This window comes from Condylura cristata, unplaced genomic scaffold (assembly GCF_000260355.1).
Source record: "Condylura cristata isolate star-nosed mole 26May11 unplaced genomic scaffold, ConCri1.0 scaffold00014, whole genome shotgun sequence".
In the NCBI taxonomy this organism is placed as follows: Eukaryota; Metazoa; Chordata; class Mammalia; order Eulipotyphla; family Talpidae; genus Condylura; species Condylura cristata.
In genome coordinates this window covers 51,448,706-51,475,804 of record NW_004567115.1, presented here as the reverse complement: position 1 = coordinate 51,475,804, position 27,099 = coordinate 51,448,706, and the positions used below count along the sequence as shown (strand labels likewise).

At 59.8% G+C, this 27,099-nt stretch overlaps 1 protein-coding gene across 1 annotated transcript in view; it reads left to right on the top strand.

The window, feature by feature from the left end:
• Window positions 1-17,975, top strand: part of SCARA5 (scavenger receptor class A, member 5) — a 49,198-nt gene extending 31,223 nt beyond the window's left edge. Inside the window, exons 5-10 of the mRNA XM_004682532.2 lie at window positions 1-260; window positions 1,730-1,810; window positions 3,250-3,348; window positions 5,092-5,148; window positions 14,733-14,927; window positions 16,179-17,975. Coding sequence (XP_004682589.1) covers window positions 1-260; window positions 1,730-1,810; window positions 3,250-3,348; window positions 5,092-5,148; window positions 14,733-14,927; window positions 16,179-16,315 — 829 coding nt within the window. The 3' untranslated portion in view covers window positions 16,316-17,975. The remainder of the gene's footprint in view (window positions 261-1,729; window positions 1,811-3,249; window positions 3,349-5,091; window positions 5,149-14,732; window positions 14,928-16,178) is intronic.
• Window positions 17,976-27,099: the final 9,124 nt, after the last annotated feature.

The window sequence follows — 27,099 nt, the reverse complement described above, 5'->3', positions numbered from 1 at the left end:
GCTGGCCGGCGTGGGCGGCGCGCTGCGCGGCCTCAACCTCAGCCTGTCCTACGACGTGGCGCTGCAGGGCACGCGGCTGCAGGACCTGCAGGTGCTGGTGAGCAACGCCAGCGAGGACGCGCGCCGCCTGCGGCTGGTGCACCTGGGGCTGGAGCGGCAGCTCAGGCAGGAGCTGGCCGTGCTCAACACCGTCACCGAGGACCTGCGCCTCAAGGACTGGGAGCACTCCATCGCGCTGCGGAACCTCTCGCTGGCCACAGGTGCCCGCCCGCCCCGGCCCAGCGCAGCCTCTTAGCTCCAGGAGGCTGCAGGCTGTGGGGGCCCTGCTGTGTCCTCTTGTGTCCCACAGGCGGAGCCCCGCGCGCCCCCTCCACCCCAGCGGGCTGCCCCGTGCGAGGGGCCTTTGTGAAAGACCCCCCCCCGCATCACCCCTGCTCCAAACCCACCCTGGCGCCCCAAGATCTGCGGAGTCCTTACTGAGCCGTTAGCCTGGGAGACGCCGACGGGGCCCTGGCCCAGGAGTGCCAGGCCAGCACCGCCCTCTCCCTGATTGAGGCTGTTTCGCAGTTCAGCTGCACACGTACCCACCTCCCACCTCACCCCGCCCCGGCCAGGGAAGCATGAAAGTTAAGGTCCCAAAGTTCAAACAGTGCCTGGAGACTGGGGCCCCCAGCACCCTAAGTGCGTCTACAATTGCCGGGAAGTCATCCGGAGCCCCGCTGGGCGCTGGGGGCAGCTGAGGCCCAGGGCGCAGACCGCGGGGCTCGGCCGCTGCAGCCAGGCCTGCGTCCTGGGGACCAGGGGTGGGTGAGGGACGGTGCAGACGGCGCAGGGGCCGGGACTGGCCGCTCGGCGAAGCTCCCAGGAGGCGCTCGTGCCGGGGAGGGCGCCCAGCTCTGAGAGCGGGGCCAAGCAGGCCCCTGAGCCAGCAGGGCGTGCACGAAGGTGGGCTGCAGGGCTCCGGGGCGGGGCCCACGAAGGATGTGGCTGATGTCTGGGGACACGGCGAGGAGGACTCTGAGGGAAGCGTCCCACTGTGAGCTTGCAGAAGGGCCGGGAACATGCTCGGGTCTCCACAGCCGGGTGGCACCCCTGGCTGAGCGGCTGGATTTGGAGATGAGTGGGAAGCCGGGCGCAGTGTGGGGGCAAGAGGTCTTTCAAGAGGCTGGGGCATCCTGCGCCCCAGGGGCTGGGCTGGACAGGAAGGACGTGGAGACAGGACAGGAGGAGCCTCGATGACAAAAAAAAAAAATGTGGGGGGAGGGCTCAGCGCAATCTCGAGGCTTTCAGCCTGGGTTCCCTTGCTGCATCCTTACACAGAGAGGGAGGGTCGGAGCAGAGCGAGCTCCTTCTCCTCACACAAGGGCAGGAGCCCAGCCCGGGCCGCCCTTGTACCCTCAGAGACAACCGATCACCTCCCATAGGTCCACCCTGAGTGCCACCCCCGGGAGGGCGCCCCAGCACGGGCGAGGGGGGCATGAACCCTCGGCCGTCACACCCGCTCCTCCCTTAGAGAGCCACCTTCTGTTCCTCAAGATTTCACTTTGGAGGCCACTTCTTCCAGGAAGCTCTCCCTGCCGCTCCGCCACAGAAAGCCGGACCCGGTGGCACCTGGTGCTTCCAGAGCATCACTGCCCCTGCCCCTCTGTGGGAGGGGGTTTTGTCTCCCTGGCAGGTGGCCTGTTCTGGAAAGTGCTCTCTAACCCTGTGCTATCTGTTCCACTTTCAGGACCTCCGGGCCCCAAAGGTGATCAGGGGGATGAAGGCAAGGAAGGCGAACCTGGCATCCCTGGGTTGCCTGGACTTCGAGGTAAAAGGGGGGCTTCTGGAACGGGAGGGGGTCCATTTCATCCCGACACTCTAGTTTCTGATTGGCGTGGAAGCTGAGGTCCCCGGAGGGGGTGCCCAGCCAACTGGGCTCCAGATGCCCCATCCTGTTACGAGGCTGGTAGGGTGTGGGTGTAACTGCAATGAAGCAAATTGTTTCTCATAGAAAGTACCAGATCTGACGAGGTACATGAACTGCTCCAGCCCCCAGCTCCCCACAGCCACGCCCCACCTGCTGGTGGTCTCCCCTCACAGGGGAGCCCCCTAACTCAGCGCTGAGGAGCCCTGGGGCTCGCAGAGTCAGGGGACCCCGCTTTCTGCCTGATTACACGAGGGAGGTGGAGCCCGGGCACATCCTGCAGTGGGTTCAGATTCAGAATTCCCCGGGCGGCGGGGCCTGCTTTGGTCTCCGGGAACAGATGCGTCACGTTAGGGAGGAAAAGACATCCATCAGCCCTTCTCCCTGGCCTGCCGCTTGCCCAGACCACCCGCCCGCTCCCAGCAGCTGACGTTAGCACTGGAGGAGTAATTATTTGGAGACAGGGTCCTCCAAGCCCCGGGAAAAGCCAAAGAAAACCAAGTGAACGCTCAAGCCGGAAAGATCGACCCGTCGGTTACTCAGTGAGCTCTGCTCTGTGGAGCTAGCTGTGGGCTCAGGTCAGGCCTGGGCCAGGCCTCTCTGGTGAAATGTGGGCGACCTGGGGCCCGGAGCCCTGGGCCTGACCGGCGGCCCCACCCACCGGCTGACCTACTGACCGCTCCCACCTCCTCGCCCGCAGTGCTTTTCCCTGGGCGCGAGAGGAAGGACCTTCTCGTCTCTCTAAAATAGGATGGGAAGGGAGTGCCCCTGGTCCTCAGTACCAGTCAGCCCTTCCATCCAGCATGCGGAGACGCCAACCCCAGAACTTCCAGACTCAGATTGTGCTTCCGCTGTTTGCGGTGTGGTCATGGGCAGATTCCTCAACCTCTCTGGGCCCCAGGGTCTTCACAGTGGAATAATAAGGACCTCAGTGTATTGTGAGGATTAAGTGAGATACTTTGTGAAAAGCATCCAGAACAGTGACTGGGTGTAAAATCCTCAGAAAAACAAAATGTTTGCCGAAACTTAACTCTTCAGCTCAGAGGTACAGGACCCCCTCCCCGCTGAAGCCCCTCCCTCCCTCCCTCCCCAGCAACCGCGCACCAGGGGTTCCGGCCCAACTGGGTGAGGGTGACTGCTGGGGGAGGTTTGTGTGGCCCGTCTGAGCACTGCTTTGACAGCATCTTCAAATCAACAGAGAAGAATATGACGACTGCATGGGGGGGCAGTGGTGCGGGGGGAGACGCACGGTGAGGTCATTGCTGACACCTTGAAGGTCACGCAAAACCTCTCAGACCCTCTAGTCCTGAGTCTGATCTGCCCCCTGCCGCTTGTCTCCCCAGGTCTGCCGGGCGAGAGAGGAACCCCAGGACTGCCTGGCCCCAAGGGCGATGACGGGAAGCTGGGCGCCATGGGCCCGATGGGCTTGCGCGGGTTCAAAGGTAATCACGTTGCTCAGCGCAGCGTGGAGCCACCCCGCCCCCCAGCCTCCTCCCCAGCATTGCAGACCCCCGTTCACCTCGCCCACACGCCTCCAGCAGTGTTTCTTCCGAGTTTTCCTCTGCAGATCATCACCACGCTCGCTCTAGGGGACCCTGCTTTGTAGAGCGCCCATCTTCCATGTGTCTGTCAGCTCTCCTAGCATCTTTGCCGAAGGAAACCTCACGCCTCTCCTCGAGGCTCCGCTTCCTCGCTCTGCAACGAGCGCACAAGTCCTCGTCATCATTGCCACCGTCCAGGGTTGCCTCTCAGTCTTGAATGGCTGGGAACCTTTGCTTTTTGGCTAGTGATTAAACAGATGAGGTTTCCTGTCCTTTTATAACTCACATCTTAAAAAAAAAAAACCTGATTTATTTAAAAGGTTACAAAAACAGTTTATGTTTGAGAAATTAATACAGAAATCTATAAAGGGTAAGGTAAAAAGTGAGTCCCTGCCCCTTGGCGTTTACTTCAGAGCAAGGCCTGCAGACCTCTCTCTGGGACACTCACGTTACACGGATGGCCGCCTTTGTTTTTCCAAACCTCAGAACCGCTCAGACCTTCTAGTGCTGCGTCTGAGAACCCTGCTTCTTGTCTCTCCGGGTCACTCAAATCGTCCTCTCCTGGAACTTGCTGGCTTGCTCTTTCGCAGACAGCATGCCATGGGCTTTCGGTTTCAGTTACCTGTCTGGAGTCACTTGGAATAGACCCCCCAGTCCCGTTAACGGCTCCTGAGTGATGTCAGAGCGTCTGCCTTTCTGGAGAGTGAGAAGACCCCTGTTCTTTCAGCCATCTCCTGGCAGGGCAGTGCCACAAGTCCCGAGAAGCTCGCTGCGTTGCCAGCTCCCAGGCCCGCTGGGCTCACCGTTGCTTCTCGCGATTGGACTCCCGGAGCCCTGGCGTCACCCCCACGGGGCTTAGGGGTGCTCAGGGGAGATGGCCGCCAGAGGGAGATAGCGTCGAGGCCCCTCCCCAGGGCGACCTGCCCTCAGCCCGCCCTCCTGGCACGGGTGTGCGCTCCCCAGCTGCCGGCATCCGGCGCCTGCCCCACAGCCAGCGCCTTCTGCGTTAGCCAGATGGAGGCCGCAGGCGATAGCCACAGAGGCCAGTGGCAAGAGCCTGACCGGCTTCATTTGCCCGACACTCCCCGCGTGCTTGCTGGCCGCCCGGCGGCCCACCCAGCCGGCGTGTACCCGGTGTGCGGCAGCCGCGCTCAGGGTGGGCGGGAGGCGTGCCAGCCCCCAGGCCTCAGAGGGCCTCTGCTCTCCTCCCTCTCTCTTCCATAGTCGTTTTTTGCCCACCTGCTCCGGTCACCGCCACAGCGTTCATCCCCGCAGGTGTGCACGCTCACGTGTGCGCGCTGCGCCCGCGCCCAGGCGCCTCCTGCGCCAGCGCCATCAAGGCTGCAGGGGCCGCTGTGCCGCCCCGTGTGTCACTGAAGACCCCTCCGCCCCTCGTGAGAGCAGCCTGGGGAGTGGCCATAAAAGCGGGGTATTTCCTCCTCTCCACAGCCGCGCGGCTATAACAGGGAGGGAAGAGCCTCCCGCCGGTGGCCGGGTGACCGTGGGAAGGGCGCCACCCTGGTTAAAACTGCCCTGTGTCCCCTGCCAGGGCTGCAGAGCTGCCGGGTCTCGCTGGCCTGGGGCAGTAAGTCCCCAGCAGATACTTTGCTCACAGCTAGGACTTAACTTGTTCCTTTTTTTCAGGTGACCGAGGTCCCAAAGGAGAGAAAGGAGAGAGAGGAGATCGGCCAGGAGATGCCAGTAAGACGATTCTGTTGGGATCGGGGATTCTGTGTTGGCAAAGGTACGGCCCCCCAAGTTGGGGGGTCCAGGAGCTGCACCCTGAGACCAGCTGAACCCTGAGACCAGCTGGAGGACAGAGCCAGGGCCCATCTTTCAGTAAAGCGTAATTCTGACCACGGCTGAGTGCCCCTGGGTGGGCGGCTGGAGGGGGGCTCTTAGTCATTTCCTGGAGGCGCTAATGGCCAGGAAGAAGGGGTTCTCAGCACCCTAACTCCACCCTCCTCCAAATACAATACAGTGGAGGAGGCGCACCCCACACGCCGGCCCTGGCAACCAGCTTGTGACCGCGCCGGGGCCTGCACCAGGGCCTCCCAGACAGCACCCAGTGGCAAAGGCCTGAAGGTCCAGCGGGTGGGGATGTTTCCACATGAAAGGGGCTGACCAGGGAAACAGGAGCTTCCTCTGGCGGGCAGTTACAGTGGCTTTTGAGAACAGCACCTCGCAGGGGCTCACCACGTCTGGGCCTGAGTGGAGGGCGGTGGAGTCAGATGGGACCCGGGATTCATGCCCGAGTCCACCCACCGTCCACTGGCGGGACTGGCGCAGAGCAGGAGAGCTGGGGCCGCGACAGAGGCGGCGTGGGAGGGTCCAGGCCCCCGACTCCGGCTGCGCGAGCGGTACAGGGCCTCTTGTGGTGCTGTGTGCTGTTCGTCCCCAGGCCAGGGTGCTGCCCGTCATTCCGGTGAATGTCTGGTTTCGGGAGTTTGGGCCAGAGAAGAGTTGCGTGCGCACAGCTCAAGAGGGGAAGATTTGTTTTACCCTCCCATACAGTTCGTCCATAGGAAAAATAAATTCTATTTTGCAGCGTGGGGTGGGCTGTGGACTCAGTTTAGCTTAAGTCCTGCAGCGGGAATCTAAAGCAGGTGTGTGTGTGGGGGGGGTGCTGCTAGAGCACCCCCTCGCTTGGTTCCCAAGGAAACAGCGAGGCGGGAGGAGCCCAGGGGAAGTTCTCAGCCCGCGCGTTGGTCACCAGTGGCGCCTTAGAAAACGTCTTGTGTGTGCCTTCAAAATTAAGGGGGAACAGTGGGTGGCCAGTGTGTGGTGCAAGCTCACAATAACGAGGGCGGCGGCTCCAAGCGGTTCTCCCCCAGAGCTGCAGCAGCCCCGCTTGTCCTAGAGTGCGGGAAGCGACAGAGGCCCTTGGGGCCATGCACCCCCTCCCTCCTTCCCTCCCACCTCTGAGGTCGCCTGCTCAGGCGAGGCACCAGGCCAGCTTGGCCTGGAGAGGCGGAGCCGGACCCACGTCCCTCCCGTGGCACAACCCCGCTGGCTGCCACCCGTGCTGGTCGTGAAGGCACGCGCCCTGTTGGGCCACAGCTGCGGCGTGCTACGGCCTTGCTCTCCCGACCACACTGACCGGAGGCGAGCCACGCCCGGACTCCAGGGAGCCTCTGTGCACATTTTCGCTGTTCCTGCAGCACGACCAGGTCCCTGGGGTAGAAAAGGAGGAAGCCGAGGTCGCCGGCGCGCCCCTGGGGCATGGCCAGGTCCCCGGCTTGTGTCTGCCCAGAGACCCGGCCCAAGCCGTGGGACGTCTCGTGACAGGCGGAATGGGGCGGGGAGACCCCCCAGGCCCGCAGAGAGCAGCAGAGAGCGCTAAGAGGTCCTGAGCAGGACACCCCAACTGGTGCTCCAGATACAGTGGGGCCTAAATAGGAGGGTTGAGGGGTGCTCATACCCCCCAGTTGAAAATCCTCATTCAAATTCTGGCTCGCTTCCCGAAGTTAACCACAGCCACCCCCGCTAGGCACAGCGCACTGGCTCCCGGCCCACGCCCAGACACCAAACCCCGCGGCGCCCCAGGTTCCCTGCAGGAGCCAACCCCATATCCACGGGTTCAACCCACAGCGGCGGAGGTCGAGTCCGAGACGCAGACCCTCGGCGGGGACATCTCCCTCTGGCCGGCACAGCTCCGGCCGCGCGGCCAGGGGCCACCGTGCGTGCTGACCGAGGCCGGGCCGCACAGAAGGTGCCTGCAGCTGGGGTCAGGAGAGGGGGGCCTCTCCGGCTGTCAGTCTAGGAGGTGGGCGGGCTCGCGGGAGGGTCCCGCCGGCTCCGTGCGTCCGGCGTCTCTTCATGAGCATCGGGCCTTCTGCACACTGCCCACCGCAGCTGACGGCACGGCTGCCCTCCCCACGCGGGCCCTGGCGGCAGCTCCTCAAACTGCCCCTCCCGATTCCCTGGCAAACAGGCAGAGGTTTCTGTGATTTGCCTCCCAAGAAAACTTTTAGTCATAAAACCTCAGGCTGAAGGTGAACAAGGAGACGTCTATACAAACAAGACCCCGAACCACAGAGGAGCTCGAGTGAGGGTCTTTGATGTGGCTTTTGCAGAGAGCGTTTAAAATTGAGACGTACATTAAAGCCAGCGAGGCCCTGGCTGTTTACTCAGGAGCAATTCAGGCTGTGGAGTTGTGCTCAAGCCCTTGACCCCACACGCGGCCTCTGCTGCCAGGGTGAGGCTTGACCAGGGCCCCGCAGATAAAACCTGGGCGGTCCCGCCGCAGCCGGGGTGGATCTGGCTCGGCTCTGCGGCCACAGCATGACCCTCGCTGTCCTCTGACGGTGGGAACACCCGTTATCCAGAAGGAGTTGCCTCCCTGGCAGTGGACTCCAGACTCTTTTCTAAGGATTGCTGTGGTCGAATGCTGATGGGAGAGAGGAGGCAACGCCTGCAGGCGCCCCGGGAGGTCCTGGGGTGCTGAGGCCGTGGGGTCACGGCCAGCTGCTCGACTCCAATGCCGGGGGAGCCCCTTGACAGTGCCTCAGAGCCCACCTCGACCCTTGGGGGAAATAAATAGTAAACAACACTATTTACGGAGATCCCCACCCTGTCACTGAGCTCACAGGCATGAGAATGTCTAAGATGCATGTTGTTGGCCCGTTTAGCAGGTGAGGAAAGTATTCTGGGGGATTCGATCACATGCTCAAGGTCAGGGAGCTAGATGTGGGGTGGGTGCCAGAGGCTGCCAGACGAGTCTCCAGCCGGCCTCTTGTCCAGACGCGGGAGCCTGGGTCACGGCAGCTCAGAAGGACGCTGCACGGGGCGCTCAACCAGCAGGCTATGGAGGGACCCACGGGGAGTCCGCGCCACCGGCTTCTCCCAGCCCCGCCGCATCTCTTGCCAACGGCCTGGTGACAAGCAGTGACCTCTCTGCCCACCGAGAAGCCCAGGAGCAAAAGCCACACACAGGACTCTCCTCCTGCCCAGTGAGGCACTGCAGATCAGGTCTGTCTGGGCCTCCCGAGGGAGCCTCCCACCGCCCTCGGCCCCTGGGCGAGCTCCGGTGCAGGCCCGGCAGGGAAGGCCTTCAGTTACCCTCCGAGGGACACACCTGCCTTGCAGCCAGCAGCGAGCAGAGCACCAGAAACAGCACGTGCCCAGCGGAGGGCGGCAAACTCGCACCTCTGTGGGCCTCGTGTCCACGCCACGGCGGCCATCACTGTCAACCACGTCACAGGTGCTGCTGTGGACAGCTCCACCCAGATGCTGACTGAATGCGCCGCAACCCGGGACAGAGCCCAAGTGCCGAGCACAGCGGAGTCCCCAGCAAAGCCACAGCCTGCGGCCCCTGTCGAGAGGTGCTACAGGCGCGGGCCAGCTGCAGTGCGGGAGGCCAGGTGGGGCCTCTTCACCGCGTGGCCGGGGAAGCCCCCTTCCCCTGCTTCAGCTCCCCACCTGAAGGAGGCAACAGCCCCGCCCCGGAGGGCCACAGAGACCGCGAGGCCGTCTAGCAAGCATGCTCTGAAGGTGCCTGAGGATCCTGCTGGATTAAGAGCAAACACACGGGAACAGCATCGTAGAGCGGCGCCCACAGGCCGGACCACAGTGGCCTGCCGGTGTCCTGCCGGTGGGGTGGCTCCTGTCCTGCCCACGTGAACCCCATTTCCCACGGATGTCAGGGCAAAGAGAAGTGTCAGTCTAGAAAGGAGGGAGCACACCGTCCCCTCTTGGGGCTGGGGAGCACGGGGAGTTCTTTCTTTGCAGAAGGCAAGCTCGACTTCCGCACTGGGCAGCTGGTCCAAATTATCCCGGCTCTACTCTGCAGCTGCAGAAAACCCACTTTCCCAGCCCTGTGTTTATTTCTCTTCCCCACGACCTCCCTCCCTCCAGCTTGTTTTGCTCTGGTCAGGGCGGGGAAGCAGGATAAACAAACCTCAGCACTGCGACGTTCCCGCCTGTGCCGCTCCCGTCTCTGCTTGAGAAGCAGTTTCCTGGCCAGTGGGCCCTGCTGAGACACAGCCAAGCAGGGGTGTCCTAGGAACCCCTCGGACTGTAGGCCCCACCATCCATCCACTCACCCCTCACTGGCTCATCTGGTAAACACTGGACGCACCAGCTCAGCCTGCCAGGGCAGTAACGGCGCCGCCCCCCGCCCCCCCCCAAGTGCCGAGGCCTCAGAGAGGTGGGGTCAGCTCTCACCGGCCGCGGCCAGGGAGGCTCCAGAGGGATCACGCCTCCGCATCCTCTGCGCGGCCTGACAGCGCTCAGGCGTGGAGCCGAGATGTATCCCACGTCTGTCCTCTACAGCCCCGGGGGGACTGTGGGCAGAGTTCTCCGTTCTCCGGCCCCCCGCCCTGCAGCAGCATCTGCGAAAATCCCCCAGGTGACCTGCGAAAATCCCCCAGGTGACCTGCAGCCCAGGACGGGGAACCACTGCTTCAAGCCCAAGACGCTTCCCCTCCCCCGAAAGCCACGGATTCCCTGACCGTCCAGTGCGGGCACTGGAGACACCGTCATGCAGGCCTTAGGTATCAGCCCGAATGCCGCCCCGTGGTCTGAAAGTAAAAGACCGTTGCTCTTCTCCTTGGCTCCACCTTGTAGCAGCTGTGTGACTCTGGGCAAATGACTTGACTTCTCTGGGCCACAACCCTCCGCAGTGGTCTGGGCTGTTGCTGGCCGCCGCGCCGGGGGCTCCTCGCACAGCGCTTACTGACCCACCTGCGGGGCGCAGGGGGAGAAAGTGAGAAGCTGCACAGGGGAGGCCCTCGGCACCCCTGTGCCGGGCATGAGGGGAGCTAAGTACACCTCCTCCCCCGTGCTGTTCCTCCTGGAGTCACCACCGCTGGCATCGCTCCCGAATGGCTTTGTCGTACTTGGGGGTCTCTGGGCAGGTGTGGCCCTGCCCGGCAGCAAGCAGGTAGTTCTAAGGCAGCCGCAGCCTGGAAACTGGTTCTGAGACCGTCATATTTGCCCCGGGCTGTCCTGAGACCTGCCCAGGGACCCAGAAGCGAGGACCCCTGACCTGTTCCCCAGATGCTGGAGGAAGAGGGAGTCCACCCACTCAGCCCCAGTTACAACCACAAAACCTGCAGCATCCTGGTAAAATAAGGCAGAGACCTGGCGCGCCCAGGCACCCTCCCTGCGGGGTCACGGCCCCGGGCTCGCCAGAGGCAGGCGGGGCAGCAGCAGGCGTGTGGCGCGGTGGACGACCTCTGTGTCGCCAGTGGGGGGACTCAAAGCCAAGTCCGGGGCCCCATCGGCTCTGGCCACAGGGGTTCAGAGCCGTGTGGTCGTGGGGGACACAGGCAACCGTGTGTGGGGTTCCTTTGCTCTCCTCCATCTATATTTGCAAGGCGGGAGACCGGAGACCCTTGCCGTGAGGAGAGCGCCCCGCAGGTGGGTCAGTAAGCGCTGTGCGAGGAGCCCCCGGCGCGGCGGCCAGCAACAGCCCAGACCACTGCGGAGCCGCCTGACAGGTCATCCCAGCTCGCGGGAGCCAGCGGAAGCTGCGGGGCTGCTGGTGGGGCTCCCATGCCCTCACGGGGGCTGGGAGCTGCGCCCTGGGGAGAGCAGAGGACCTTGAAGCCGACGGGGCGGGGCGCAGCGGGGGCGCACCCCCTTTGCCAGCCCAGTAGGCCGCTCTTGCACACCAGCTTCTGAGGCGCCAGCCCCGCTCGGGACGGGCCTCGGCCACGCTCAGTAAGACGCTCGCGGCCCCTCGGAGCCCAATGCACCTCGCTGGGTGAGGTGCGGCCAGCCCAGGGGGGCATCTCAGACGGGCACCGCGTGTAACGCAACTGGCAGGGGACGGCACCGGAAAGTGGCTGCGTGCACTAAGCCAGGCCAGCGCCAGGCCCGCCCCACCCGCCCAAAGGCAAAGCTTCCTTTTCTGACGCCCTGCCGTGTTCTTCTCTACCACCCCTGCTGCAACTCAGCGCCCCCTCTTTACTGCGGGTCAGGACTGGAGATCTGGGGTCCCATGGCAGGAGGTGGCCCCAGGCGTGGCCTGGGGGGTGGCAGGTCAGGGAAGGAGGTGGCAGCTTCCAGGCCAGGGTCCAAGCAACCGTGAGGGCCACAGCTGCTCTGGAAAGCCTGGGGGCCGGGGGGGTGGGGAGGGGTGACTGGCCTTTGGCTGGCCCTTGCCCTGGGACCCCACGTCGGCTTTCTCCCTAGGGCCACCCAGCAAGGCAAAATGCTGGTCCGGGCTCTGATCTGAGGGGCTCTTTCTGTCTTGTCTGCACAAAAAGGGACAATGCCTGCCCAAGGGGGCGACAGGGAAAGGAGAGGGTCTGGCCCGTGAACATCTGGGTGTCCGTGCTAGGTGGGAGTGGGGGGCCAGGGGATGCAAGACTCGGTGGGCTAGAGACTAGGCAAATGTTCCACTTAGAAAAATGCCCCCTTGGCCTTCAGGGTTGGGGGAAGGACCCCTCGAATGTCCCTGAAGCTGGGTGTTCAGGACAAACTGAGAGGTTAAAAGGTCCTTCTGCAGAGTGGGCGCTTCTGGCCTCGGGGCCCACTGTCCTCCCCACAAGGCCAGCGGGGACCCTGCAGCAGGAGGAAGGTCGGGTGTTCCGTCAGCCTGGGGCTCCCATACGGAATGGGGGTCGGTCCTCCACAGGGGAAGGTGGGCAGAGCGTGAGCTCGGGAGGGAGGGGCCGGGGCTGACCAGGTGGAACCGCGCTGGGTGGGCATCTGGGGAAGAAGCTCCCGGGACTCACTCTTCCTGTGAGTCTGGGGGGGGGGCGGCCCACAAGCCAGGCCAAGGCGCCTCTCAGGCACCTCATCTGATTATGTGGGGCTGACACAGCTGTGGGTGTGAATGTTTCCGAGTGGCGGTTGGTCGCTTGGTGAGAAAACTTTGCCCGGAGGCCGAAACTGCTGGGAAAAAGCAGACTTTAAACCCTCTTCCCACAAAAACAGAAACCTCTTCACAAGTCCTGACATCCTCCTCAGACCAGAGAGGGGCTCCTGTGGGAGTCATCTGCAGGGCCCCACTGCGTCCCGGAGGGACCTGTCGCCAGGCATGGGAGGGCGGCGCTCCCGCTGCTCAGGGGAGAGGAGGCAGGGGAGGCTTCGGGTCAGCCCCTGGACTGCCCGGCCCCCTGGACGGCCGTTGGCTGCATGCTGAGCCCGCACATCCCGGCTGTGGGGAAGGAGGCAAAGCCCTGACACGCCATGTCTGGGAGGGGAAGCGCCATCTGGGTTGGGTGGCCCCAGGCGTGACAACTCTCACTCATTGGATGCCCTGGGGGGACAGGCAGCACCTGTGACCCCCAGGCAGGTGTCCACGCTCATCCCCCTTTTGGGGACAAGTGACAAGGAACAGGCTCCAGTACCCGGGGAGCCGGCCAGAGGCCGCCGTGGGATCGATGCTGAGTCTCCGGCCGTCCTGGCTCCAGTATCCTTTGTCACTTCCACAGACTGCCGCCTCCTGGGAGTCTCAGTACTCAGCAGCCAGTGGCATTTCCAGATCTCCTCCAGCACCCGCCGCAATTGTGTGCTAGCGGGAGGGAAGCCGCAGCGCCCCGGCCTGGTTTTCCACTGGAACGTGGGGCCACTGCTCCCCCCTGGTTCTGGGCGCAGAGCCATCCACGAGTGCATGGCCGGGAAGGCGGGGGTGCCGTCGGGCGGCCGTGACACCCAGGCGCCCACCAAAGCCCTGGGCCCTGGGGCGCGGTGCCTGCCATGGGGGCTCCGGCGCTGACTCGGTGCCCACACGCGCCTCCCCCGCGCAGCTTGGCGCCTCAGGGAAGCAGGCTCTGCGCAGAAAGATGGCTGAGTAGCGGGCAGCTGTAACAGCCAGGTCAGTCTGCCTACGGAAGGGACCTGGCCGCACATGGCGGGGCCAGGGGAAACGTTTTGGGACAAGACGTCTCCAAGCTGAGTTCTAAAAGGCAGAAAAACAGTCCAGAGAGGGGCCCTCTGAGGGGGGAGCCCATGTCCTCTCTCAGCTCACTCAGGGCCGCTCACGGCCTTCCTTGTCCACCTGCCCCAGAGGGCACCCCACTCTCCTTCCCCTCTGTGCTTCGTTCCCGTCGATGCTGTATGTCGTCTCCTCGCTATCGATAGTCTCCCGCTAAAGTGTCAGTCTGCGAGGGTGGAGAGCGTCGGTGACGGAGCCACAGCTCCCAGAACGGGACCCCCCAGCAGATGGTCAGCCTCCTCTTCGGCCAAAGAAATGAAAGACGTGAGTTTGGCGAGCCAGGGCAGCGGCCTGGGGCCCCCGAAGGCCAGCCCTCGCTGCCCACTGCTCTCCCAGGGCCTCCCTGGTATTCTGACCCGATGCCCTGGACTGCCTGCCGCTTGGGGCCACAGCCTCCCCTGCCGCCTCTCCCTCTGCTCTCGACCTGCCCTGAGGCTTCTGCGGGAGGCTCCTGGCTACACGGGGCCACTGCCACCACGGTGCGGCATGGGCCCGCCTGTGGAAATCGTGGCTGCCATCTCAGCCCGGGGCCACACCCAGCCAGGCTCGGCCTCAGCCGACAATCGGCAGCGGCTCAGAGCTCAGGAGAAGCCACCACGCCAGGAAGGGTCCTGGAGGCGCCGCACCGTAGCGGCCTGAGGGCAGCCTCTGGGTGACTCCACCGCACGCGCTCTGGGAAAGGCAGGCCGTGGAGACGTGCACATGGGCGGAGGTCCCGGGGCTGAGGGGAAGGAGGGATGAAGGGTGCAGTCCATGCACTTGACTGCGGGATGCTAGAACGAGGCCACTGTCCATCCAAGCACACACGGTGGACACGAGCGGCTCTCGTGGAACTGTGGACGGTGCGTCGCCGTGCAGTTCACTGACGGACAAACGCACCCCTGGTGGGGGTGCTGGAGCGGGGAGGGTGCGCGTGGGGCGGCAGGGTGTGGAAGGGAATCTGCGCCTTCCCCTCAATTTTGTTGTGAACCGAAAACGGCACTGGAGATACTCGTCTAGTAAAAAAAAAAGTGCGGGGCTCCCTGGGGGCGGGGGCTGGGCCGCAGCACTGTGAAGCTGCCGCAGCCACTGCACTGGAATTCGACCCCCGGCCAGGGAGTGACCACGGCGCCGGCAGACCTCTCCTGACCCGCCCGCTGCTCCCCTCGGCTGGATATTTCAGTAGGTCCGCCTGTCTGCTCCCCACTCTGTCCCTGGTGATCCTCTCCACCCCTGCACCTCTGGCCTGTACCCCAGTTCTTGTCTGCATAAATAAAATCTTTTAAAAAACAACCAAAAGATGGGGCGCAGAAGTCGCAGGAGGCGCTGCCTGCCTGGCTGCAGCCCCGCCCTCCGTCCTGCGCTGGGGGGCCGGTCCTCCGTGTCCGGAGCCCCAGTGACCCAGGGCTGCCCGCAGGTGGCGTGGAGGCCGTGCTGATCCGGCTGGTGAACGGCTCGGGCCCCCACGAGGGCCGCGTGGAGGTGTTCCACGACCGGCGCTGGGGCACCGTGTGTGACGACGGCTGGGACAAGAAGGACGGCGACGTGGCCTGCCGCATGCTGGGCTTCCGTGGCGCCGAGCAGGTGTACCGCACGGCGCACTTCGGGCAAGGTAAGGCGCTGGGAGGGGGCCCCAGAACCCCAGGCGGCCTCCTTCCTGACCCCTCACGCCGCCCCCCTCCGGTCGGCAGGCGCCCCCCTTCCCCCTCACTGTCCCCAGCACTGTGCGTGGACAGGCCGCGCTGGACACCACCTCCTCGACTGTGCTTCTCCTCCCCGCCTCCTGGCGGCGCCCGCGAACCTCACGGCCGTCTCAGGGTGCTGGGCACACGTGCCTCAGTCACCCCCGGGAGCGCCCCGCCCCCAGCCCTGCTCGTCTTCAGCAGCTGCGCCAGCTGCGGCATCCTGTCCCCATGGCAGGCGTCCCCGAGCCTGCAGCGTCTGCTTTCCTTTTGACGCGCTTGAGCCCTCTTCCTGCAGATGGCACGGGAGTTGCCCGGCAGAGGCCCATGTCCCCCTTGCCCTTTTCCGGGCCCTTTCTAAGCAGCTTGAGGACGAGGCGAGGCTGCATGGTGCCGTGGCCCCTGCAGGCGGGAGGCAGACGTGCGGGTTCTGCACCAGGCAGGGCCACGCATCACCGAGAGTCCAGGGGAGCGGGGTACCGCTCCTGGCCACGGGTGGGCGCCGGCATCCGTCCGACCACGTCCCGGACCTGCCCCTGCGACCCAGCACGCGCCTGCAGATCACTAACTGCCTGGGGATGCTGTCGAGTGGCAGGCCTGCCCTTCCCGGGACGCGGGCGTGGGCTTGTGGAATGGGGCCATCTGCTCGCAGCTCCAGGAGCTGGGAGGTGATGTGGGCGCTGGCCTGCTTGGTCATGGGCACGGGACCATCCAAAATCTGTCTGACACTGGCCCTCTGCCTGGGCCCTGCTTGACTTTCATAAACAAAAGTTCACAAGACATCACAGCTCACAGCTTGCAGTGTCGCGTATAAAGTGTGGGCCTGGGAGGTGGCGAGGCTTGGGCCTGAGTCCAGACTCTGCCCACCAACAAGTGGAGCAAGTTGCACCAAATGCTTTCTGGGCCTTGGCTTTCCCATCTGTAAGATGGGTTTATGGCACCCAGAGGACCGAGGAAGGTCACACGTGTACAATGCTGGACACAGGCGACTCGGCAGAGGTGGCATCGCCCCACCAGTCTGTTCTAAGGTCAAGAAACTAGGTCTGGGAAACAGCAGTGAGGTCTCGGTGGCGGGGAGGAGGCAGGTGTGGAGCTCTGGATCTGAGAATGGCCAAGAGGCCCTGCAGCCTGCCAGGCCGCCAGGCCCGGCCCTCCGGCTGAGCCCGTGACTGTCTCCACAGGCACCGGCAGGATCTGGATGGATGATGTCGCCTGCCGGGGCACAGAAGACACCATCTTCCGCTGCAGCTTCTCCAAATGGGGGGTGTCGAACTGCGGCCACGCCGAGGATGCGGGGGTGACCTGCAGCCAGCACTGACAGGGCCCTGCACTCCAGGCAGGGCCGTCGCTTGGGTCACCCTGACCAGTCTGCCTCGCCAGCAGCCCCCCACCCCGTGACAGCGTGTTGTCCTTGTCCTCGTGGACATCGCCACAGTGCCTCTCTGCACCCACTCCCTGCCTCTCCCTCCCTGGGGACCCCGCCCACGTGGGTCCTGCTGCCCGCTGGCCCCTTGCCCCGCCTTCTAACCCCCAGCCCCGGGCCGTCCACTCCACAGGAATGCTGGCAAGATGTGGAAGAGGGGAGAGTAGCAGAGGGTCCCCTGCAGGTAATCCCCAGACCTGCAGGCCCAGAGTCCAGACTCTCTCCAGCCACCACGACACCCAGCGACTCCGTTTCCCTCTTTGCTCGGACTCTGCCCCCAGGCGTGACCTAGTTTGCAGACATGACCTAGAGGAGAGGCCCTGAGGAGCAAGAGGCAAACGCAGGGGCCGACGGCGGCGTGGAGGGCGGGCGACTGCGTGTGCGGCCCACTGTGCTGCCCGGGGGGCCCGGCCCCAGGAGGCACTGCCCACTGCCCAGCCTGCAAGTCAGAAGACTGAGAACAACCGACCACCGTGTCCACCTTCACATGCCTCTGCAGGCAGCGTGGGGTGACACGTGGCTGACTGAGCTACAAACCCCAGGACGCTCGGGTGTGAGCGCAGACGCGGCTTGTTCCCAGGGCGCCCACGCGCACAGCTGACTTGCAGGGCGGCACGGGGTTGTCCAGACTAAGTGAAGACCAACACTCAGCGCTGGCATCAGAGTTTAAAGTCAAGTCCTCTGCATTGTCTGGCGGGCCTCTTTGGGTGTGAGTCTGGGGTCAAGTGAACGTGTGTCTGTGGCTCCTTCTGAGGCGGCAGGAAATGGGTCCCCTGTCCGCTCTGGGGCAGGGAGGGAACAAGAATCTGCACATCCTCACCCCGTGCCCTCCCAGGGAGGTCATGTTCTGCTTCTGGCAGGAGGAAGGGGCCACGCCAGGTCACGTGCCCCAGCACTGGGGCTGCATGGAGCGAGGGTGCCCAGACCCATGTCACTGGGGGAGCCAGAGCCTGGCCAGACCCCGGATCGTACTCCCCTCTCAAGCGGGGTGAGCGCCAGCTGGCCTGGGCCCCCACGGCAGACCCACAAAGGCCCTAACTAGCACTAGCTGTTGGTCGTGGTTTGCTCACAGTGTACAAATGCTCATCACCGCCCTCGTGACCAGAGACGCGCCTTCTGCCATCGCTCAGTAGGTAACACGCATGGCCCGGGGCCTCTCCAGGGCCGCTAACGCGCTTATAGACAGAGCACTCTCGCCACGAGCTCAGCCACCAAGTTTGCACGAAAAGAAGAAAAGACTGCAGGTGGAGAGATATCCCCCTGAATGAAATCCATTCCCCAGGTGGTCCTGGAAAACACCCACTTAGCCCAACGAGGAGCACCCACGTAAGGTGGTCTTTGGGGAGCAAAACAAAAGTTGTTTTATATCAAATAAATACAACAGCGATCCGTATTTGGACCTTTAAAGTCTACTGGTTTACAATCCTACTTAAGAGGGCATGGAAATAACCATGGACCTGTATTTCAGGGACTAAACGATATTAGGCCTGGCCTAAAATACATCAGGCCTTTTTGTAAGAAAAAAATTCAATAAAGCTGAAAACATGTCACTGAGGAGATTTCTATCACATTCTTTCTCATGTGAAGCCAAGGCGTGTGGGAGGACTCAAAATTCTGATCGGCCGGCCAGCAGCAATTGGCAGGGCAGCTTAGACCGAGAGCGTGGCGGACAGATGTTACAGCCACGCTGGGACTGTGAGGACAGGGTTGCAAGCAACTGACCCATGTTGAGGCCCACCTTCTAGGACGATCACCTTGGTAGCCATCTCAGGGATTTGCCGCCCTTGGGAGTAAGAGAATTTCCAGAACTGGTCAAGGTCTGTGAGGCCAGGAGCTCCCAGGGAGGGTGTAGGATGCCCGAGGCCCTGGCGTCGTCCTGGGAACTCACACGCCCACAGCTGGCATCCCTGGGGACACCTGTCAGGACTACCATAATTTGCTAAAAGAAGTCAACAGAGAAAAGTTGACCTTTCCTCCCCTAAATGACCCGGGAACAGGGCCCCACAGAATGGGGAGAGGCAGCACCCTCCCCCGCCCTCTCTAGTGCCACACAGCACCACCTTCGCCCTCCTCTCCGTGCCTGTGGGACCAAGTTGCGGGCTACGTGTGCTAGAATTAAGCCAAGTCACCCCTTAGGCTGCATGTGTGCAAAGGACTACAATTTCTTCCACCTCTAAAATCAGTTGACAGATTTTTTTATTCTTGAGTCACAGTGGGACTAAGCGGGAAGTTGTCTGACATTTGGAGCTGTGTGGCTTTATGTGGAGAAGAATGCCAGGCAGGTCGCCCACAGCACTTGCCAATCAGCAAATGCAGTGACATTTCCTAAATCAAGACAAAGAGCCGTTTGCCATTCCTACCGAGCTTGCTTCCTAAGTTATGTAGCTAGAATCAGTCTTACCCTCCACGGGTTTCTGAGGCACAGTTACACGCGAGCATAGCAAACCAGAAAAGACATGTATTTCAAAGCACAGTCTTTCCAGATATTTCTTGGGTAGCTTGGTGCTGGACAGCAGAGGCAAGGGGCAGGCAGGTCAGACAGGTGAAGGGGGGAGAGGTGACCGGCAACGGGATGACAGGACAGGAGCTGGATTTGTGAGAAACCACCACGATCGAGGTTCCCAAGCTTTCCGTGAGGACTCGTGATCGTTTGTGAAGATCTGCTTAGGTCATGTTATAGAAACAAATCCAGAGGAAGGCAATGAGAACCCGGGCTATTTTACAGATAGTGTGGCCCTTCTCCACTGGCCACTCCTCTCACAATTCTGGGCAGTGGTATTTTCTCATGGCGAGATTCCATGGGCTAAGCAAAAGAATGTTCGAGCAAGTATTTTGGCAGCTGTGCCACGAACATGGCCGACTCCTCGGACATGGAGCCTTCACTAAGAATGCTCCAAGGTGGTGAGGGGCCGTCCCTCAATGAGACTGATGTGAGAATGATTTCCCGAAATAAAAGCCACAGCCACTGTAGTGCGGCTACCAGCCTAGCATGGGGAAAGAGGCGGGGGACGGGGCAGGAGGGTCCAGGCTTCCCAAGCCCGGGGAAGCTTTACTCTTTCCTTATTTTAAAGGTTTATTTATTTGTGCATACAAGAGCTGGCGTACAGGTCAGAGGCTGGGGAGTGACAGGATTCCCCAGAGACAGAGTGGGGAGCAGAACAGGCAGATGGACTGAAATCCACTTCTGAGGGCAGCAGCAGGGAGACAGGAGAGGTCTGCTGCGCCCTGGGGGTCAGCTCTTGGCCAGGGATCGAACTTGTGCTGCAGCAGCTGTAGACAGCTTCACAGTGCTGTGCTCTAACCCACTGCACACCAGCAAGGCCCAATCTGTACTCTGTCTTTGGACTTACTTTCTGGCATCGTCTCATGTCCTGCCTCAGCCTCTTGCAGCCACAGCTGCTTCCCGTGTGAGTGACGCGCCCTTACATCCTCAGCCTCCAGGCCCAGGTGCGCCCACCACGCACGCTCACACCACTCCCAGGTGTCCACCACCAGGCCCTGGTGCCCACGCCAGCTCCCAAGCGCCTCCTGCAATCAAGGCCACAGGCGATGGCCACAGAGGCCAGCGGCACAGAGGCTGACTGTTTCGTCACTGCCTCTACACCATTCACTTTCTACCCACCTAGTAAAGGCAAACCAGAAACACTGAAATGGGTTGAAAATATGCTGTGGTTAATAGGTTAGACCTTGCAGAGGAAAGGGTCTCTCTGTGGCCTTGAATTCAAAAGGAAACACGGAGGAAGGAAAAAATGGGGGAAATGAGTAGAACGCCAGTTAACTACAGAAAGATATCAAATGGCAAATACATATATAACTGGAGGTCAAGGAGGAGGAAAATTCAGGAAACATATTTGAGGAAGTAACAACTGAATCTTCCCCAAATTTGGTGAAAATTAAAGACATATAGGTCCTTAAAATTCAACAAATTTCGGCCCTCCCTGGTGGTGCAGCGGGTTAAAGCACAGCACTAAGAAGCTGAAACCACTTCCGCATGAGCTCAATCCCGCCTGCCCAGGGAGCTGACCCCCAGGGCGCGACAGACCTCTCCTGACCGCCTGCTGCTCCCCTCAGCAGTGTGCTTCGTCAGTCGGCCGGTTCTGTTCCCCACTCTGGGTCTGGTGAAGCCTCTCACCGCCCCTGCACCTCTGGCCTGTACCCCAGCTCTGTGTGCATAAATAAATAAACCTTTAAGTAAATAAATAAAAATAGAGGGAGGCGACATTTCAAATATCTCTAAGGGCTGGCATAGCCCTGAAGTTGGCAGTGCAAGGACATTTGAACAACAGCCTCTGCAGAGGGTGCTAGGCAGGCACTGGCACAGAAGCAAGATGTGTGAGGCGGAGCCACAGGCCAGTCTCGCCCAGCCACAGTCACCACACACTCGACATGATCAGCAAACAAGCAGCGGCAAAGTATAAACAGCAGTCGGCGCTGTGCAGTGAAATTATGCTAGGAGCGCAAGTTGGCTTCACATTAGAAAAGGGAAATCACCACCCGCAGAGGGTAGAGGATAAAAAGCACATCATCTCCTGGATTAAAAAGATGTGGTACATATATACAGTGGAATATTACTCAGCCACCAAAAAAGAGAAACACATGTCTTGCAGCAACTTGGATGGAGCTGGAAAAGATCATGCTTAGTGAGATAAGCCAGAAAGAGAAAGAAAAATACTGGATGGTTTCGCTCATAGCAGGAGTATAATGGACCAGGCGAGAAAATAATAAGAATAATGAACAGCCATAGACCAGAGACATTTTGCAGGGGTGGAGTGGGGAATGGGATCAAAAACGGGGGGGGGGGGAATGCACGGGACTATGGTGGTGGCACACGGGTGACTTGGTGATGGGAAACCTGCGGGGATTACAATTGAGATAAAAAAAAAAAAGTACAAAATGATGTAAAAATAAACTGTTATAAAATAAAATAAAAAGTTATTCAAAATGTAAAAAAAAAAAGCACGTCATCTCATCCACAGGAGAGTCAGTATTCAGGTAGGGAGGTGGGAACTCGTCATACAGGTAAGCGCGCACCTCAGCGGCCCTCCCCACTGTCAGAAACATGGCAAAAACGTCACCATCTCGGTTTGTGCCAGAGCTCCGGGCCTGCACAGTGAGAAACAAAACAAATAAGTGTGAGGACTGGGAAGGAAAAAACAAAACTGAGTATTTGCAGATGACGTGGTTATGGACTCCGAAAACCCAGAGGGCGAGCGCATTATTAGAATTAACAGGTGCATGAAGAGCACAACTGAGTCACCACGAGACAGAGGAGACGTCAACGCCACCCGAGCTCTGCTCCCTCAGGCACGTGCTGATTGTGAGGTTTGAAAAAGGGAAGGAGAACGGCCCTGCGTAGCCACGGAAGCCACGGGGCGCCCACTGAAGTGTTGAAACAGATGGACTCGTCACCAAGGGCTCCAGCAGAGCCCACGGTGACCTTGGCCGGCGACCCCAGGCTGTCCACTTCTTGTCCCTGCTGCCCACCTGGCCCTTGATTCGACCGTCCAGACACACCTGTGCCATCTCCCCTGCAGAGAGAGTTCTTCCTTCCATTACTGTCCCTCACTGCTTCCGGGGAGCCCCCCTCGGCCCCTCACTAGGGCGTGTCCGCCTAGCGCCAGCTGCATGTTCCTGCCCCTCCGGTCACACCAGCAGCCCCACCTGACTAGGGCCGGCCCCCCACCCACGTCATCAGGTCCACGAGGCAGGAGCTGGTGTCCAGTTGTTAGTACCCGCTAGCACCTGCAAAACGGCAGGTGCTTAACATCTGGGAAGGGAGGCCAGGAGCAAGAAGACAAACCGTCTCCTTCCTGCACGGGGCGAGCCGGAGGGCAGTGGAGGGGCCAGGGCGAGAGTGCTGACTTGGTTTCCCACTCAACGCACTTTAGCGCGGTCCTGCTCTAATGTGCACTTCGCCAACCACATCTCCGGAAATTCCATTTCTAATACTGATTAGATGTTGCTGGCAAAGTGCATTGGTAGAAAAATACTGGTAGGTAAAAATGTGAAATCCCTAAATAAAAAATGGCCATGGTGAGTACACCCTGAGGGCATTCGTTGCGCAGCATTTTGGACGGTTGGGGTGGCCAAACTACAAACTGTAAAAGCTTACAGAGCCTGGAGTCAGACCCCGGGCCCCAAGTCTCAGCTGCGCAGCTGCTGCATGAACCTCCAGCCTCAGGCTCAGCACTGTCGCTGCCTGCAGCTCACCTCCCGCGAAGGGCGGGAAACACGCAGGGAGCCTCCCTGCCGCCCAGGGCTTCAGCCTCAGGGCGGCCCTGCAGTTCCAGCCCCGGCCAGACCCGCAGGAGCAGCAGACCCCTCCTGTCGGCCTCTGCTCCCCTCCCCTCTGCGGCAGCCAGCGGACTGCAGTGGATCTGCATTCTGCTCCCCGCTGTCTCTGGGGAGTCCTCTCACTGGCTTCCCCGCTCCGGCACCTCTAGTCTTCTACGCCCAAAAATTATACAACAGAAACTTTCGGTTTACAAAATCTAGGTGTATATGAACAATAACACTTTTATGGTAACATGGAAGACTTCGGCGTATTGGAAAAGTTGTGATTATAATTTAGAATTGCTGGGAACTCACTGATAATAAAACACCACGCATGCCTCCTCGTAAACACATGATTAGATAAACAGATAAGTAGATTTGGAAGAAGCGCTCCATCATTCTACTACTCTGTTCCCGTGCTGGCTTCAGTCTTTGCTTTTGTGAGGGAACACAGAACTGAGGTATGTGGTCACTCCCAGCAGGCTTCTCCTGAGGGAGGCCGGGCTTCTCCGGAAAGCAGGCGCGGGTGTGAACAGCTTCCCATACACGCGGGTCCATTTCCCGGGCGCGGCCGAGGGAGCCCGCGGGAGGGGAGGGCGCGGCCCGAGTGGAGGAGGAACTGGGGTTGCGCCCTCAGAGCGCGCCGGCCGGCTCTCGGGCGCCACCTGCAGGTCACCGAGAGAATGAGCCGAAGCCTGGGGAAGCAGTGCAGCAACCCCAGGATTTCTGAAGCCGGTCAGCCAGCGAGCACCCGGGCCTGGGGTTGTTCAAACGCAGGGTCTCATCCAGCAGATCTGGGCAGGACCCCCGAGACTCAGAGGGCCTGTCTCCAGGGCCGCCCCAGGCTGCTTGGCCACAACCCCCCACCATGGGGTAGGAAGTCACAGGTTCAGCAGAAGAGGTATTAGAAATCACCTCACCCTGGTCTCCCTGGTGGCCCAGCAGGTTGGAGCACTGGACTGCAAAGCTAAGCCAGGCTGTGGCCACTTCTGCGATTTCCACCCCTGCCTTGGAGGTGACCCACAAGGCGCAGCAGTCCTCTCCTGGCCCGCCCACTGCTCCCCTCAGCTGTGTACTTCATCCATCCGCCTGTTCTGATCCCCACTCTGTCCCCGGTGAATCCTCTCGCCGCCCTTGCACCTCTGGCTGTATCCCATTTTTGTATGCATACATAAATATCTCTAAAAAAGAAAAAGAAATCACCTCACCCCACTCACACGCCCCCCTCCTTGCTTTCCTGGTGAGGAGGGTGAGGACGCAGAGAGAAGGCAGGAACTTTCACATGCATAAAACACTTTCACTCCCTTAAGCCTGGATAGCTGGCCTGGGACTTTCAACTGCATGGCTGAGGCAGGCTCACTGCCGGCTTCACTTTCTAGCTGGATCAGGGCGGGTCCAGCCCGCCTCCCAGTGGGCTCAGGGCCACTGCGTTCACCGTTCACCTGATCGCCCGGTGGCTCAGCCTCAGGCAAGAAAATAAAGAAGCTGGCTGTTTTCTGCCACCCACAATACATTTTCCCACTTCTCCTTGATGTGGGGAAGATGCCTGGCTGCAGGTGAAGTCGCTGTTTCCCAGGTAGTAGAGCCCCTCAGGTTGCGGAAGCTGAGTCCAGGTCAGTGGGTCAGGGTCAGTGGGTGTCAGCTACTGTTGCCTCTGGCTGCGATCGAGGGCCCATGGCCCACCATGTTACCTCAGGTGGCCTTCGCCTGACCTTACACTCCCCAGGGAGCCCTCCTCCCAGGTACCGTGGAGCCCCAGTCCCCCACAACATGGTTGCTCTGTAATGTGCCACGGAGGGGAAATCAGGCCCACTGACTTTTAATTCAAGGACGGTTAGCGAGAAAGTCAGCTAACCCTCAACTACATTAGGTGTAATTGGTCCAAGTTTTGGAATAAATTACCTTCAAAAACAGCTGACACCGCGCTTTACAGTCCAGGGCCTGGAAATGGATTACCCCCAAACCACAATTAATTGGCAGAATCTGGAAAGTAAGCACTGACTCATGGAATTCATTAGCATCACCACTTAAAGCAAAGGCTAAGCTATGAATCTGGAGACGCAGAAATTGACACTTGTGTGTGTCTGGCAGGGGCAGTGGAAAATTCCCCAGCTGGGAAGCAGGAGATAAGGGCTTTACCCTTCCATCTGCCACTCCTGAAAGAGAGTCCGTGGGCAAGCTGCTCAGCCTCTCTGGGGCTCGCGTTCCCACATTGAGCTGAAGGCCTTGGAGGAGACCATCTCTCAGTTTCCCCACCAGCTCCAATACTTACTGACGCCAACATGCACAGCCTGAGAGAAGGAGCACAATTTCTACGGGAGAAAGGTGTTGCTAGAAGAAAGAAGGCTCTTGCAGCTTGCCGTCTGCACGCTGCTGTCTGCTGCGTTCGGCTGCTTGCACAGTTAGTTGCTCGCCCCTGGAGCCTCCACGCCCAGCTCGCTTCCTCAGCAAGCAGCGTCCAGAACTGGTTTCATCGTTGCTCCGGGGGTAGATAAGACAGAGGTTGGCACCCTCCTTGGGTGCATGAAGGAAGTGCGATGTGCCCGCTGTTTCAGCAGCGAGCTGTTTTTATGTTTGATTCCAAGAGGAAGAGCATAGTTATCTGAGTGGATGAATTAGGCTGAAGCACTACTCCTACCCGGGCCGCTGTTTAGTGACAGATGGCAAGTACATAAGTACATTTGGAAGGTGAAGAAGTCAGCGGATTCCATGCTGATGAGTTTCACTGGCCAGTTAATATGCCTATATATACACATTGGAAGACTTACAGGGTAGTCAGTTCTTAATATTTGGTATATTAGGACAACTTCGAAAAAGCAACGATGCAAACCATTGCCGTGCAGACTGAAGCCTCCACAAAGAGAGGTCGTCAACTTGGATTAGGCAAGATAATCTTTTCAACTGAATACATATAACCATCTAAAATGCCATTCATGGGGCCTCCCTGGTGGCACAGGGGTTAAAGCACAGCACTACCAAGCTATCTGCTCCCCAGTCCTTATATGCATAAATAAATGAGTAAATCTTTTAAAATAAATACATAAATAAAATGTCATTCACTCCCCTTTCCTTTGCTCCTTTTGTGGCAGTGTGTAAATTTTGTTACAACAAACGATGGAATTCGGGAACCATCAACATTTTCAAGTAAAGTAAATTAAAATGACAAGCTTAGGGGGCTCTGGTCTGGCAAGGCAGCCCTCCCACTTTGCACATTTTGAGTGAAGCCAAAATGTCAGTAGGTAAAAGTTCAAAATGCTGAAAGAATATTCATTTTACCGAAGTCTTTAAGACGCCTCTACATAAATCGCTATCGCAGTGTATTTCCATTTACTATACTCACATGTTGCCAAAGAAACTCGCAGGAGAGGGACTGAAAGAAAATAATATGTACATTGATACTCAACTATAAAAAGAGATTAAACATTTTTTTAATTATAATAACGGGGTGTTGCAAGGAGTTAAGTCTCAGCACTATGAAGCTATTGTCAGCCCCTGCAGCACGAGTTCCATCCCCAGCCAGGGAGGCACCCACAGGGTGCAGCCGACCTCTTCTGACCCGCCCACTGCTCCCCTCAGCAGTCGGCCTGTTCTGCTCCCCACTCTGTCTCTGGTGAATCTTCTCACCAGCCCCCCAGCACCTCTGGCCTGTACCCCAGTTCCTGTGTGCATAAATAAATAAATCTTTTAAAAGATTACAATGTATTGAAGAGGGAAGTAGTATTGGATATGAAATGCCAGATTTACACAGCAAATTTAAGAAATTTAGATGTTTTGTAGAATAAAGAACACATACTAACATGATTTAGGGTTAAATCCCAGGACACTTCTGTTAGCATAATATAGTACTGAGAAATTCTCCTTGAAGGGCAGTGCAGCTGCCCTGGACTTCATCCAGCTTAGACTAATATCTGTTCTTTCTACAGTTAATAAAGTCTCCGGAGCCCTCTCACAGTGATTAAATGCTGGCAAAGGCCTCGCCAAAGCCACTTAGCAAAGAGCTGGCACTAAGGATCCTCGGTAACAGCGTGGCCATGGCCATCATGGCCGAGATCAGAATCTATTTCTAAGGAAAACACACATCTGACTGGAGGAGTCAGCCTGGTTCCTGGCCCTGCACACTTCGCAGTCAATGTGTCCCTTCCACAGCGTCCGCTGGAGGGAAATGGAATGTGTCACCTCCTTTTCCACTTCAACTCCATGCTGCTCTCCCAGAGGACAACAAAGGTTTTCTTTCCTCTCGTCCTTCCCCCCCTTCAGGAGAGAAATCAGTAAACCCACACGTCACACAAATTACATGGAATGGCCCTCGCTGGTGGCGCAGGGGTTAAAGTCTCAGCGCTATCAAGCTATCGGCAGCCACTGCAGCAGGAGTTTGACCCCAGCCAGGGAGTGACCCACAGGGTGCA